Genomic DNA, 14,878 nt, shown 5'->3' on the forward strand with positions numbered 1-14,878 from the left:
AAGAAATACCCTTTTCCCCCCAAGGGGGTGGGATGGGGTTATGCAGAATCACGTAGGCCTAGCAGCTTGCCTCCTGGTTCCACTAATGGCCTCTGGTTTTTCTCAGCTCAGGACCCCGGGATTTCCCCCAACCAGAGTCTTTGTGCTGAAAGCTTGAAAGCTCTTACGTCAGGGTCTCTCTCGGAGAGCGGAGCGGTTCCTGTCGAAGCTTGCTGCCTGGTGGTCCTGGCTACGGAGAATAAAGTAAGATATCTCTGCCTCTCTCCCCTCCCCTCCCCTTCCTCAGGCAGTCCTCACCTTGGACAGATGCAGCTACGCAGGTGAAAGAGATGCTCTCGGACTGCGAAGAGGCATCCACTCTGGGTCATATTACGCTCTCTTGTGGTCTAACAAGGAAGCCTTCTCTCCCAGATACAGCGAAGCAGGATATTTCCAGCTAGGAAAAAATAGTGTCTCTGGAATGGATGTTTAAATGATCACCTTCCTGCCTGCAAGATGTGCAACTTAAAGGCACAGAGCATTTTGTTTTACTTGAGACCTCTGCCCAGTAATAATTCTGACCACCAGAAATCATTTGTCAGTGGCTACTGGAGATGGTGACCCTGTCAAAAACTTGCACTGTAGATAGAAATGTTCCAGTATTTTTTTTCCTTTTCCTAGAACGCCAGGAAATTTTGCTGCTGCCTGAATCGTTCCTCTGAAGTATTATTATTATCTGAAGTGTTATCATTTATGAATTACGTGCATCTCATGACAATTTGCCGACCCACCGTAAGAACAGCTGAGACAGTTTTTTAAAAGCGGGGCAAAGCACCACGGAAGATAGGTTAATAAAACCCGTGGCTAATAAGCACCTTCCAGCTGGTGGGAAATCTTATTGAAACAAGTAATAATAATAATAATAATAATAATAATAATAATAATAATAATAATAATAATAATAATAATGTATATCCCGCCCATCTGGCTGGGCTTCCCCAGCCACTCTGGGCGGCTTCCAACAAAATATTAAAATACAGTAATCCATCAAGCATTAAAAGCTTCCCTAAACAGGGCTGCCTTCAGATGTCTTCTAAAAGTCTGGTAGTTAGAATAGAATCATAGAATCATAGAGTTGGAAGAGACCACAAGGGCCATCGAGTCCAACCCCCTGCCAAGCAGGAAACACCATCAGAGCACTCCTGACATATGGTTGTCAAGCCTCTGCTTAAAGACCTCCAAAGCAGGAGACTCCACCACACTCCTTGGCAGCAAATCCCACCGTCGAACAGCTCTTACTGTCAGGAAGTTCTTCCTAATGTTTAGGTGGAATCTTCTTTCTTGTAGGTTGGATCCATTGCTCCGTGTCCACTTCTCTGGAGCAGCAGAAAACAACCTTTCTCCCTCTTCTATATGACATCCTTTTATATATTTGAACATGGCTATCATATCACCCCTTAACCTCTTCTCCAGAAGAGAAGTTGTTGTTCTCTTCTTGGTGCCACCACCAAGAAGGCCCTCTCCTTGGTTCCCTGTAACCTTGAAGTGTTTCTCAAAGGCGCAGATATCAGCTGCCTGTCGTATATCAGCAGGGATGCTGTTCGGCAGAACAGAGGCAACCTCGCTGAAACCCTTGCTCTGCGTTAACTGTGGAGTGGACTTCTGATACCTTATGGCAAGATTAGGGATCCTGTGTTTCTACAGAGATTGCTGGACTCCAACTCCTATCATTGACCACCCCACCTGGGAAAGATGGGAGCTGCAGTCTTCTTTGGCGATCCCTCGTAGCCGAGTAAGATCATCTTCCATAAACACAGTTTTAACAGTGAGTCCGTAAGTGACTGTGGAGGCCAATTCTGGATCCACACGTCCTTCCACACTGGGGACATTCCCACCCTGTGGGATGTGATACATAAGGAGCAGTCAAGTACAACATTCCTTGATTTCCTAGAGTGGACATACAGGGGAATGTTTGGTCCAGCCAGTCGAAAACTTCCTGTTTCCTCCTGGCTGGGACATACTTCCTTTGCATGTGACTAGTGGTGGGCGTGACCTTACCTGTCCAGGTAACACAAAAGGACAAGGCACGCAGCACGCTCTCTCTTTTTGACTTCCTCCGTCGTTGGAGCAGCTTTTTAGCTAGAGATGCTAAAGACACTGGGATTATCCCTATATGGCAGTGTTCCCTAACCTTGGGCCTCCAGCTGTTTTTGGACTACAACTCCCATCATCCCTCGCTAGCAAGACCAGTGGTCAAGGATGATGGGAATTGTAGTCCAAAAACAGCTGGAGGCCCAAGGTTGGGGAACACTGCTATATGGGATACATTCACATGCATATACTTTGTAACTAAGTCTGCCTTCAGGGATCCAACTGTGAACTGAATGTGTGAGTAAATTTCTTTTCTATACAGTGGTTCAGGTTACAGACGCTTCAGGTTACAGACTCCACTAACCCAGAAATAATACCTCGGGTTAAGAACTTTGCTTCAGGATGAGAACAGAAATCGCACGGCGGCAGCAGGAGGCCCCATTAGCTAAAGTGGTGCTTCAGGTTAAGAACAGTTTCAGTTTAAGAACGGACCTCCGGAACGAATTAAGTATGTAACCAGAGGTACCACTGTACTTTACACAAGATTGTGGTGTGTTTATTTTTTTAAGAGGTATAAAAGGGAACTTACCAGGAATATACAATTCAGTACTTAACTGTATAAAATAGTGAGGGGCTTACACAAGCCTGCAACCCGCTGTGCGTTATTTTTATTTTTTTAAAAGATATTTATTAAAAGTTTAATAGTTACAGAAAAAAGAAGAAGAAAACAGTAAAAACTTCACAATACATCAAAAAAGAGAGAGAGAAAACAAAAAAAGAACAATACAACAAGAAAAGCAAAAACATTAAAAAAACACATCCAATATCTCTATATCTCTAACTTTCATTTACTTGTATCATCGACCTCACACTTCCCTTTTTTGTATTCTTGTTCAATTAGCTATTTCAGCAAATCCTTTCCATCTTTCTCAATTTTTGTACTATAATTTATCTTAACACAATCTGACCTTAAATTTTACACTTTGGCCCATTAACAATCTATTTATACTTCGTTCTTTATAACATTTCTGCTAAAACCATGTAACTTCATTCCAGCATCCTTCTAACATTCATTAATTTTACAATATTTCTGCAAATATACTTTGAATTTTTTCCAATCTTCTTCCACCGACTCTTCTCCCTGGTCTTGGATTCTGCCAGTCATTTCCGCCAATTCCATGTAGTCCATCAGCTTCATCTGCCATTCTTCCTGGGTGGGTAAATCTTGTGTCTTCCAACTATCCGCTGTGCGTTAAAAAGGGGAATGTGAAACTCAGCTAAGTTATAAAACTTGCTAGTGCAAGTTAGGAAGGATATTAATAAACAGTATATCTTTTCCTGCCTCCCTGAATATTCCCACAGGCCCCATTTCCAGATTTCCAGCATGTGCACGGACGCATGCTGCTAGATCGCACGTAAATAGGGAGTTACCTATAACTAGCCAAAAGCCATTCATTTTGTCTCTCGTTGGCCGTAGTTTTGATGAAACGAGTTTGTTTTGCATGTCTGATGGGCTTAAGATCATAGAATCATAGAATCATAGAGTTGGAAGAGACCACAAGGGCCATCGAGTCCAACCCCCTGCCAAGCAGGAAACACCATCAGAGCACTCCTGACATATGGTTGTCAAGCCTCTGCTTAAAGACCTCCAAAGCAGGAGACTCCACCACACTCCTTGGCAGCAAATCCCACCGTCGAACAGCTCTTACTGTCAGGAAGTTCTTCCTAATGTTTAGGTGGAATCTTCTTTCTTGTAGTTTGGATCCATTGCTCCGTGTCCGCTTCTCTGGAACAGCAGAAAACAACCTTTCTCCCTCCTCTATGTGAATGGGGGAAGATGGGGGAAGTTGGGAGTTCTTCACTTCTTCCCCAAAGCCCATCTGACCTGTAGTAGTAGTAGTAGTAGTAATAATAATAATAATAATAATAATAATAATAATAATAATAATAATAATTTTTTATTTATATCCCGCCCTGTTCCATCCTTCTCCAGGTAACTGCAGAGGAACTCTGCTCGCTTCTCAGCCAAGTCTTCCACATTGTTTACACGGAGTCCACCATAGACTTCCTCGACAGAGCAATATTTGACGGGGCCTCCACGCCAACGCGACACCTCTCCCTGCACAGCGGTAGGAGAAACAGCCGCAGTTTGGGTTCCTCTTGCAAGCGGCTGTTGCAGAGGGGAAGCGAGCGGGCCCAGACTGCTCCAGTTCCACCTGCACGACTCAGCGGTCATGTGATCTCTCCTTTGCCTACCTGGCAACCTCCCAGAGATGATGGGAGTTGTAGTCCAAAGCATGGGGGAGCGCCAGGTTGGCAAAGGCGGCTCTAAATTCGCAGTTGGGGTGGGGGAAGGGGGGTAATTGGTTCGTGGGGCCTTTTTTCTTGTTTCATCATGTAATAATAATAATAATAATAATAATAATAATAATAATAATAATAATATTTATATCCCGCCCTCCCCAGCCGAAGCCGGGTTCAGGGCGGCTAACAACAATGAAATAATACAGCATTCTAAAATCATTTCATCATAAAATTAATTCAAATCAAATTGATGGCAACCATTGGGCTAGAGTCCCGTGGAGATTGCCAAAGGAGGGAGTCAGGCTGTGCCCTGGCCAAAGGCCAGGCGGAACAGCTCTGTCTTGCAGGCCCTGCGGAAAGATGTCAAGTCCCGCAGGGCCCTAGTCTCTTGGGACAGAGCGTTCCACCAGATCGGGGCCACAGCCGAAAAAGCCCCGGCTCTGATTGAGGCCAGCCTAACCTCCCTGTGGCCTGGGACCTCCAAGATGTTTTTGTTTGAAGACCGTAATGTAATGTAATATGTATAGGGAAAGGGGAAAAATAATTAAAATTAATAATAATAATAATATCCACCGGCGGCAAACTGGGCTGAAGTGGCTTCCCTCATCTCATCTAGCTTGAAGAGACTCCATGTAGTGTCTATCTAGCCCAGATATTTCAATTCATTTTTGCATTTCCCTTTTAATTTGCATACCGCCTTTCTCTGGCTACTTCCTTGCAGATGACTCTTCTACAAAAGTGGACGTTAAAGATTCCTACGAAACGGAAGCAAGCACTTTGTGAGTATACATAGGGCAGCAGGGAAGAATGGGGCATCTGCAGGGCTTTTTTCAGCTGGAACTCAGTTCTGACGCCTCCCAGATAAGCACCATTGCTATTATAACAGAACAAGGCAGGCGTTCCTGATGAGTTCCGGCACCTCTTTTTCTAGAAAAATAGCAGTGTGTGTGTGTGTGTGTGTGTGTGTGTGTGTGTATTTAACGTATTTTTTGCTCTATAGGACACACTTTTTCCCCTCCAAAAATGAAGGGGAAATGTGTCTGCGTCCTATGGAGCGAATGCAGGCTTTTGCTGAAGCCTGGAGAGCGAGAGGCGTCGGTGCGCACCGACCCCTCTCGCTCTCCAGGCTTCAAGCAGCTATCCGCAAGCCTTCGGAGCGCGGCGGGAGTGCCTGCCAGGCTCCGAAGGCTTGCGGATAGCAGCCTGCAGCCCGAAGCACGGGGAGCGCAGTGTTGCACACCCCGGGCTTTGGGCAGTTATCCGCAAACCTTCGGAGCCCGGCAGGAGTTCCCGCTGGGCTCAGAAGGCTTGCGGATAGCAGCAAGCTCCAGGAGCGAAGGCGAGGTTGTGCGCAACCTCGCCCCCACTCCCAGACTCGGTCTGGGGACTGGGGTCGGGGGAAGCTCGGGCTTCCCCCGCCCCAGCCCCACGGCTAAAAACGAAGCCAAGACAGTGAGCAGGATCCATCCCGCTAGCTGTCTTGGCTTCTTTGCTCTTTGGGGCTGTGGGGGGCGGGAATAAAAAAAACTAGGTGTGCCCTATTGTCTGGTGTGCCCTATAGAGCAAAAAATACGGTATTTCACAAAATCTGTATACTGCTTAATTGTAAGTAAAACGTCTGCTGGGTTCCCAACGCAGTCGGTGCCGTCCCATGTGGTATGAGACAATGGAGCGCGCCTCCATTCTTTATCAAACAGTTCCCCCTCCTCCCAAATCTTCAACCAAAAGAAGGCTCCCAGAACAGACAAAAAGGGGGCAGGTATCAGTTCAGTCCCGAACCCTCAGGCTTACAACCCGACGAACGCAGCACGAAAGGAGAACTGACGGGGAGGGAGGAGGAGATGGAAGGCCCCTTTGGCTCAGTGAGGGTGACGCATGGACCTGTTGTGCATTTCCAGTTCTTTCCCCGAGTCCTTGGAGACCGGTGGCAACTCCCCTTCTTCCTTGTCGGCACAGCCATCACCCCACGCCAAGGCGGCCAGCGAGAGCGAGCTGAGCACCACCGCGACAGAGCTGCTCCAGGACTACATGATGACGGTAAGGGCAGGGAGGAAGGCTTTCCCCAGGGAAATCTTGGTCCCCTTTGGGGGGGGTAGGGGTGGGACCAAGGGGCTTGTCACACACTTAGCTGGGGGGGGGGTCATTGGAATATGCAAGTTCCTTTCTCTTCCTTTAGAACATTGGTGGGAATGCTGTGGCCTCCGGTTGGTGCCGGGACTACAACTCCCATCATCCGCCTGGAACGTAAACCTTCGCTGCGGATCTTTCCTAACGTTACGTGGGAAATCGAACAAAAGAAACTGCGTCTTCTGTTTCAACATCCCCTTTTCTTCCTGCGCTGACTTAGCTTTTATTCTCCCCACCCCTTTCTTTCCTAGCTACGAACAAAACTCTCCTCTCATGAGATACAGCAGTTTGCCATGCTTCTGCGCGAATACCGTAACGGGGCGTCCATACATGAGTTCTGCGTCAGCCTGCGACAGCTCTATGGCGATAGCCGGAAGTTCCTTCTGCTAGGTGAGTGTCCCCACCTGACACCCCCCCCCCCCCAGATTGAATGAATGGAAGTTGCTGGTGTCCGTATATCCCATTTGTTGAGGGCAAGTTGAGGGGCAGGTGGGGCTTGTCAGCCTAGAAAGGGAGCCCATTTAGGACAGGCATAGGCAAACACGGCCCTCCAGATGTTTTGGGACTACAACTCCCATCATCCCTAGCAGGACCAGGGGTCAGGGATGATGGGAATTGTAGTCTCAAAACATCTGGAGGGCTGAGTTTGGGGCTGCCTGATCTAAGAGAAGAAAGACGCTGATTCTAAACTTGGCTGGATATCTTTGAGAGAAGAAAAGGCTATGGAGGAAACTCTACACAAATCCCTAAGGCGGTTGGGTGGCGGCTAACAGATTGAGGTTGAATCCTGACAGGGCTGAAGTACTGTTTTTGAGGGACAGGAGGCGGGCGGGTGTGGAGGATTCCCTGGTCCTGAATGGGGTCACTGTGCCCCTGAAGGACCAGGTGCGCAGCCTGAGAGTCATTTTGGGCTCGCAGCTGTCCATGGACGCACAGGTCAAATCTGTGTCCAGGGCGCTCTTTATCAGTTCCATCTGGTATGCAGGATGAGGCCCTACCTGCCCGCGGACGGTCTCTCCAGAGTGGCGCATGCTCTGGTTATCTCCCACTTGGACTACTGCATTGCACTCTACATGGGGCTACCTTTGAAGGTGACCCGGAAATTGCAACTAATCCAGAAAGCGGCAACTAGACTGGGTACTGGGAGCGGCCACCAAGACCACATAACACTGGTCTTGAAAGACCTACCCAGTACGTTCCCGAGCACAATTCAAAGTGTTGGTGCTGACCTTGAAAGCCCTAAATGGCCTCGGTCCAGTAGACCTGAAGGAGCGTCTCTGCCCCCATCTGCCTGGACACTGAGGTCCAGCGCCAAGGGCCTTCTGGCAGTTCCCTTACTGCAAGAAGCCAAGTTACAGGGAACCAGGCAGAGGGCCTTCTTGGTAGTGGGGCCCACCCTGTGGAACTTCCTCCCACCAGAAGTCAAAGAGAACAACAACTATCTGACTTTTAGAAGACATCTGAAGGTAGCCCTGTTTAGGGAAGCTTTTAATGTTTGATGCATTACGGTATTTTAATATTTTGTTGAAAGCCACTGTACCGCTGTCTCTTCCTCCGGGACCGCCTCTCCTGGTCTGCCCCACAGAGGACCTTAAGGTCCACAAATGACAACATTTTGGAGGTCCCAAGTCACAAGGTGGTTAGTCTCAACTGGACCCAGGGCCTTTTCAGTACTGGCCCCGACTTGGTGGAACACTCTGGCCCAAGAGACTAGGGCCCTGCGGGACTTGACATCTTTCCACAGGGCCTGCAAGACAGAGCTGTTCCGCCTGGCCTTTGGTTTGGACTCAGTCTGACCCTTATTTTTCCCTCCCCTTCTGGTTTTGACTTTTAAGATGAGGCTGCATTTTAAATTGCATTTTAACCTGTATTTTAAATAGGGTCCCCCCCATTATGTTTTTACTGTACTTTTACTGGTGTTAGCTGCCCTGAGCTCTGGCGGGGGAGGGCGGTGTATAAATAAAATTTATTATTATTATTAATATTCCTTGTTCCATTCCCTTCTCCCCCCAAAAAAGGCCTTAGACCATTCATCCCGGAGAAGGACAGCCAATACTTTGAGAACTTCCTGGAGACGATTGGCGTGAAGGACGGGCGAGGCATCATCACCGACAGCTTTGGGAGGTACCGGCGGACAGTCAGCACAACCTCCAACTCCACCACCAACGGGAACGGCGCCGCGGGGAGCTCGGACGACCAGTCCGCCCCCTCGGAGGGAGACGAGTGGGACCGCATGATCTCGGACATCAGCAACGACATCGAGGCTCTCGGGTGCAGCATGGACCACGATTCTTCCTGAAAGGGTCGGAGGGAGAGAGAAAGAGGAAACGAAGAGGCATTTCCCCCCTGCAAGGAATAACCCGGCCCTCTTGCTCGCTCAGTCGTGCACACACTCTCCTCTTCCCTCCTGGGAATAACAGGAACGTTTTTGGTTCCGGGCGAAGCGGAAAGGGGAGATGTCCCTTACGACTCCCCTTCCTTCCGGGGCCCTTTTGAAAGAGGGGCCCTTGACCTCGTGGCCCTCGACGGTCTCTTCTGTGAAGGAGCAAGCCATGGAGAGGGGCTTGGCAGGATCAGCCCCTCGCAGGATGGAGAGCGTTTGCAGGTTGGGAATCATTGGAGAGCCATGAATCCGGCGCGAAAGCAGCGCTGGCTTTTGCCCAGGACGGCCCGTCCGCAAGAACTCGACAAGCCGGTTTACGGTTTTTTGCACATGACATTTCTAACCTTTTTGTTTTTTCCCGGGGGGAGAGTGCGTGTGTGTTTGTTACTTTCCGATGAAGTTCATTGCAATGTGAATTAACTGAACACCCCAGGTGTTTCGTCCTAACATTTCTGTTCCAGACCAGAAGGTGGCCTTCGTTGTGCCAAGCCAAGCCCTTTGCCTGCTTGGTTACGGGCAAAGGCATTGGCAAGAGATGATCTTCCCTTGCCCCCAAGCCTTGGCCAGCTGCCTTGCCTCCTTCTCCGAAACCAGAACGTTGGCAACCTCAGCTCGGCCGTATTATAGCAGCCTGTAGAAAAGAGACAGTCATGGAACCGAGAAATTGCACAAAACAAATGAAATACCATGAAAATCCCTGAAATGAGAAGTAATCGACTAGAAATATTATCTTATAGAATTAAACTAAATAATAAAAATCAAAAAGTTTAAGAAAAAAATTAGAAAAACCTATTATTACCAGAATCCAACCACCAATTATACACTCTACCTGTGTCATAGTCTCTTTGGTCTCTATTAAATTTCTTAATTATAATACTTCAGAACTTTGGGGGAGTTTTACCCCCTTTCTTTGAATTTGGTCATTTAAGGTTTACGATTTCTCTACTTCCTTCTGAGGAAACTGAATAGTTCAGTGACCCGAGGTTTGTAGCCGGCATCCCGTTAAGGCTTTGTTCAATTCTAGGTTTTTCTGATTTTTTCCTTCAACTTTTTGATTTTTATTATTTAGTTTAACTCTATAAGATAATTAAGGAACGCGGGTGGCGCTGTGGGTTAAACCACAGAGCCTAGGACTTGCTGATCAGAAGGTCAGTGGTTCGAATCCCCGCGACGGGGTGAGCTCCCGTTGCTCGGTCCCTGCTCCTGCCAACCTAGCAGTTCGAAAGCACGTCAAAGTGCAAGTAGATAAATAGGTACCACTCCAGCGGGAAGGTAAACGGCATTTCCGTGCGCTGCTCTGGTTTGCCAGAAGCGGCTTAGTCATGCTGGCCACATGACCCGGAAGCTGTACGCCGGCTCCCTCGGCCAATAAAGCGAGATGAGCGCCGCAAACCTAGAATTGGTCACGACTGGATCTAATGGTCAGGGGTCCCTTTACCTTTTATAAGATAATATTTCTAGTCGATTACTTCTCGTTTCAGGGATTTTCGCAGTATTTCATTTGTTTTGTGTATTATAGCAGCCTGGCTGAAATGGGCTGTCACCTAGGCACTCGCCACTGGGCCAGGCGAGCTTAACTTGAACGTGGTAACTCCAGTCGAGAGCAGCGCCCGCAGGTCATCTAGCTCGCCTGGCCCTAGAGCAAAGCCATCAGCCGAGTCAGGCTGCCCACATCTGGGCAAACAGCTCCCATCCTGACTTCTGACTGCACCAGATCGTGACATTTCCTTACCCTGGTCGAAGGACACGGATACACGAACCCCCACCCTCGAAATGGTGCCACGAATTTGGTGCTATCATTTCTACCTGGGATGCGTAGATTGCGCAGGGAGGATAGTTTTCTGGGCGCAGGGCAGTCCTGGCTGGCAAAGCAGTGGTCTTGGACCCCTGCAGCTGAACATGGGGTTTGGTCCAGTGCCAGCCCATAGTAGATTCTTCCATTTTTTTTGAGACAACAGTAACTTGGGCATTCAAGTTCCTCACAGACGAAAGTCTGGTGGTTCTTCAAGTGCGAGAGTTTGACAGCAAGCCTAAAGTGTGGGGTAGATTTCTTGATTTTTGGGGGTTTGTGTGTGTTTTGTTTTTTTAAAAGGAACCAGAAGTGGAAGAAATATATACATAATGTATATGTGTTGTATATATTATACATATAAATGCACAGTTATTTTTGTATATGTATTTCATGCCACAAGAACTCTGCTGGCTACTATAAACTGACCTGTATACTATTTTAGCTCTTTGAATGGGGATCCTGACTGTGTTGGGGTTTTTTTTGGGGGGGTGGGGTTACAGCCACAATGGAAAACGACATTTTCTTTCTTTTCCTCCCCTTGCGAGTTGCAGTTCTCTGCTGAAACAGCCACCTGCAGCCCACTCAGCAAATTGAGTTGCTCTTGCTTCGTATTACATCAGCAAAGCTGTAACCAGCAATCCTTAATCCCCAGAGATGTTCTCCTCTCCTCTTTCTCCCTCCCTGGCCACCTCTTAAACTCTTCATTTTGTAGGAGAGGCTCCCTTTCTACCGCAATACAGTTGTGGGTCGCTCTTGCTACAAGACTTCCCCAAATCCTACTTTTTGAATAGGATTGCAGAGTTGGAAAGGAGATCTAGTCCAACCCCCTTGCAATGCAGAACTCTCAAACAAAGCATCTGCGAGAGATCCAACTTCTGCTAGATTGTAGCCATGGCATACAAGGGGAAAGGTATGGGGAGGGCAGAGGAAAAAATCAAGCCCTGGCACCTGTTCTTGAGCCCTCTAAAAGCCCTTAGCATCTTACCCATGTCAACAGCACATAACTCCAGTTCTTTAGACAGCTTAAGGCGGTTGTGACTAAACTCAACAAGAAATTGAAAGAAAATTCGACCAGCTTACCTAGTTCAGGAGACAGGAGGTGCCTATCTGCCAGAGTCCAAAAGGTTGGCAATGGAACAACAGGGCCCCTTCCTATAAATTAAGATTGTGCCTACTTTACAGCCCATTCTCTACAATGGCTGGAGAAAGGCGGCTGCATGCTCAGATCAAGCAAGATGGCTAATCTGGCTTCCAGCAACTGGTATTCAAAAGCGTCGCTGCTTCCAACTGCGGAGACAAAGGTTTGGCTCTCATGGGTAACAGTATACCCACAAATACCAAACTACTGCATTTTGGGGAGGCGTTACGAAGAAAGTGACCCACCGTATTTTTCGCTCTATAAGACGCACCCCCCCCAAAGTAAGCGGAAATGTGTGTGCTTCTTATGGAGTGAATGCAGGCTGCCCAGCTATCCCAGAAGCCAGAACAGCAAGAGGGATTGCTGCTTTCACTGCGCAGCGATCCCTCTTGCTGTTCTGGCTTCTGAGATTCAGAATATATTTTTTTCTTGTTTTCCTCCTCCGAAAACTAGGTGCATCTTACGGTCTGGTGCGTCTTATAGAGCAAAAAAATACAGTATGCCTGCCCATTCTTCTGAAGAGAATGCCAGCAAGGCTGAACACAATGTAAAAACAACCACTACCACAAACAGACAGACTGCAGTTCCCAAAGCAGCTTTGAGCCCTTCGGAAGGAAGACACTCTTGAAACCCGTGTGCAGTTCAAGTGAATATACCGTTTATTGAGCAGCATTTTCATTGCAGAATAGTCGGGACTAATTTTTTGCAGTCCTAACAAACAACAGCTGTATTGGATATGAGTTAACTGTGCATCTATACAGAAGGGGTGGGCAGCAGAGGCTTGGGTGGGCTTGCCAAAACCGGTCGCTACATCGTCAGCTCCTGCACAAAAAGAAAAAGGAGAGAGAGATGTTGCAAATACAATAGTGGCAAAGCCTATTTCCTCCGTGTTGCCCCTTTGCAGGGTTGAGTTGGGACAGTTCCTCACGTTCATAGGATCGCCCTGAATTGAGCGCCACATATTTTAAACAGCTCTGTCGCACACAGTACTTTCCAGGTGGCTTGGCTGACGCACAAACATTTAATTGCCCCTCAACCAAGCATACCTCGCGGGTGGCGCTGTGGGTTAAACCACAGAGCCTAGGACTTGCCGATCAGAAGGTCGGCGGTTCGAATCCCTGCGACGGGGTGAGCTCCCATTGCTCCCTGCTCCTGCCAACCTAGCAGTTCAAAAGCACGTCAAAGTGCAAGTAGATGAATAGGTACCACTCCGGCGGGAAGGTAAATGGCGTTTCTGTGCTCTGCCCTGGTTTGCCAGAAGTGGCTTAGTCATGCTGGCCGCATGACCCGGAAGCTGCACGCCGGCTCCCTCGGCCAATAAAGCAAGATGAGCGCCGCAAACCCAGAGTCGCTGGGATTTGAACTGCCGACCTTCTGATTGTCAAGTCCTAGGCTCTGTGGTTTAACCCACAGCGCCACCCGTGTCCCGGCATACAAGGTTATCCGCATCTAAATATCCATCCACATTTATTTCCCCCATCTAATCTGGCCTTGGCAGAACACAGAGACAGGTCTCGCCCAAGACATGTTGGCACGAATGCCTCCGACCCTGAGGAGAAGGGGTGAGTGAAGATCTACATAAGGAACAAGGAGGAGATTGAGGTTGAATCCTGACAAGACAGAAGTACTGTTTTGGGGGGACAGGAGGCGGGCAGGTGTGGAGGATTCCCTGGTCCTGAATGGGGTAACTGTGCCCCTGAAGGACCAGGTGCGCAGCCTGGGAGTCATTTTGTGCTCGCAGCTGTCTATGGAGGCGCAGGTCAATTCTGTGTCCAGGGCAGCTGTCTACCAGCTCCATCTGGTACGCAGGATGAGACCGTCCCTGCCCACAGACTGTCTCGCCAGAGTGGTGCATGCTCTGGTTATCTCCCGCTTGAACTACTGCAATGCACTCTACGTGGGGCTACCTTTGAAGGTGAGCTGGAAACTACAACTAATCCAGAATTAGGCAGCCAGACTGGTGACTGGGAATGGCCGCCAAGACCTATAACACCAGTCCTGAAAGACCTACATTGGCTCCCAGTACATTTCCAAGCACTATTCAAAGTGTTGGTGCTGACCTTTCAAGCCCTAAACGGCCTCGGCCTAGTATACCTGAAGGAGCATCTCCACCCCCATCGTTCAGCCCGGACACTGAGGTCCAGCTCCGAGGGCCTTCTGGCGGTTCCCTCCCTGCAAGAAGTGAGGTTACAGGGAACCAGGCAGAGGGCCTTCTTGGTAGTGGCACCCACCCTGTGGAACTCCCTCCCACCAGATGTCAAGGAAATAAACAACTACCTGACTTTTAGAAATAAAAAAATTCCTTCCAGTAGCACCTTAGAGACCAACTAAGTTAGTTCTTGGTATGAGCTTTCGTGTGCATGCACACTTTTTCAGATACACTGAAACAGAAGTTGCCAGATCCTTCTATATAGAGAGAAGGTGGGGAGGGGTATTACTCAGAAGGGTGGTGGGAATGGGAGATTGGCAGATAGCTGAGATGAGCATGTTGACGACTCTTAACGACTGCAATAGGTCTTACAGGAACTTTTAGAAGACATCTGAAGGCAGCCCTGTTTAGGAGGCCCAGCCAGATGGATGGGGTATAAGTAATAAATTATATTCCAAGAAACAGGCAGGGGAAGAATCAAATCAACTTGAAGTTGGAATCAAAGGCCATGGGGCCTGCTCTGACGCTGGGTTGGTGCAGAGCCCATGAGACCCCACAGTGCAGCCCTCGCCATTTCTACCCTATGGGTGGGAGACGACAGCAGTGCCTCCTGTTCACTGCAGCGGCAGACTCTGTTCTCTCAAATTTCAGCAACACCTCGTTGGGGAGTACCCATGGCGCCACGCATGGTGCTTTGCAAGCCCTAGCAACCAACTGATGGTGCTTTGCAAGCCCTAACAACCAACTGATGGTGCTTTGCAAGCCCTAACAACCAGCTGATGGTGCTTTGCAAGCCCTAGCAACTAGCTGGTGGTGCTTTGCAAGCCCTAGCAACCAGCTGATGGTGCTTTGCAAGCCCTAACAACCAACTGATGGTGCTTTGCAAGCCCTAGCAACCAGCTGATGGTGCTTTGC

At 48.6% G+C, this 14,878-nt stretch overlaps 2 protein-coding genes across 4 annotated transcripts in view; one reads left to right on the forward strand and one right to left on the reverse strand.

Annotated features, from left to right (window-relative positions):
* The window catches only part of CCM2 (CCM2 scaffold protein), a 46,623-nt gene extending 35,511 nt beyond the window's left edge, over nt 1-11,112 (forward strand). For both annotated transcript variants that reach the window (XM_083467081.1, XM_083467082.1), the window contains exons 5-10: nt 107-243; nt 4,064-4,199; nt 5,096-5,153; nt 6,273-6,411; nt 6,753-6,891; nt 8,520-11,112. In XM_083467081.1, coding sequence (XP_083323207.1) covers nt 107-243; nt 4,064-4,199; nt 5,096-5,153; nt 6,273-6,411; nt 6,753-6,891; nt 8,520-8,800 — 890 coding nt within the window. In that variant the 3' untranslated portion in view covers nt 8,801-11,112. The remainder of the gene's footprint in view (nt 1-106; nt 244-4,063; nt 4,200-5,095; nt 5,154-6,272; nt 6,412-6,752; nt 6,892-8,519) is intronic.
* A 1,338-nt stretch (nt 11,113-12,450) lies between these two features.
* LOC310689208 (uncharacterized protein) overlaps nt 12,451-14,878 on the reverse strand; it is a 65,023-nt gene continuing 62,595 nt past the window's right edge. For both annotated transcript variants that reach the window (XM_083466568.1, XM_083466569.1), the window contains exon 9: nt 12,451-12,636. In XM_083466568.1, coding sequence (XP_083322694.1) covers nt 12,622-12,636 — 15 coding nt within the window. In that variant the 3' untranslated portion in view covers nt 12,451-12,621. The remainder of the gene's footprint in view (nt 12,637-14,878) is intronic.

Source organism: Podarcis liolepis (genome assembly GCF_965112155.1).
Source record: "Podarcis liolepis genome assembly, chromosome: 12".
Classification (NCBI taxonomy): Eukaryota; Metazoa; Chordata; class Lepidosauria; order Squamata; family Lacertidae; genus Podarcis; species Podarcis liolepis.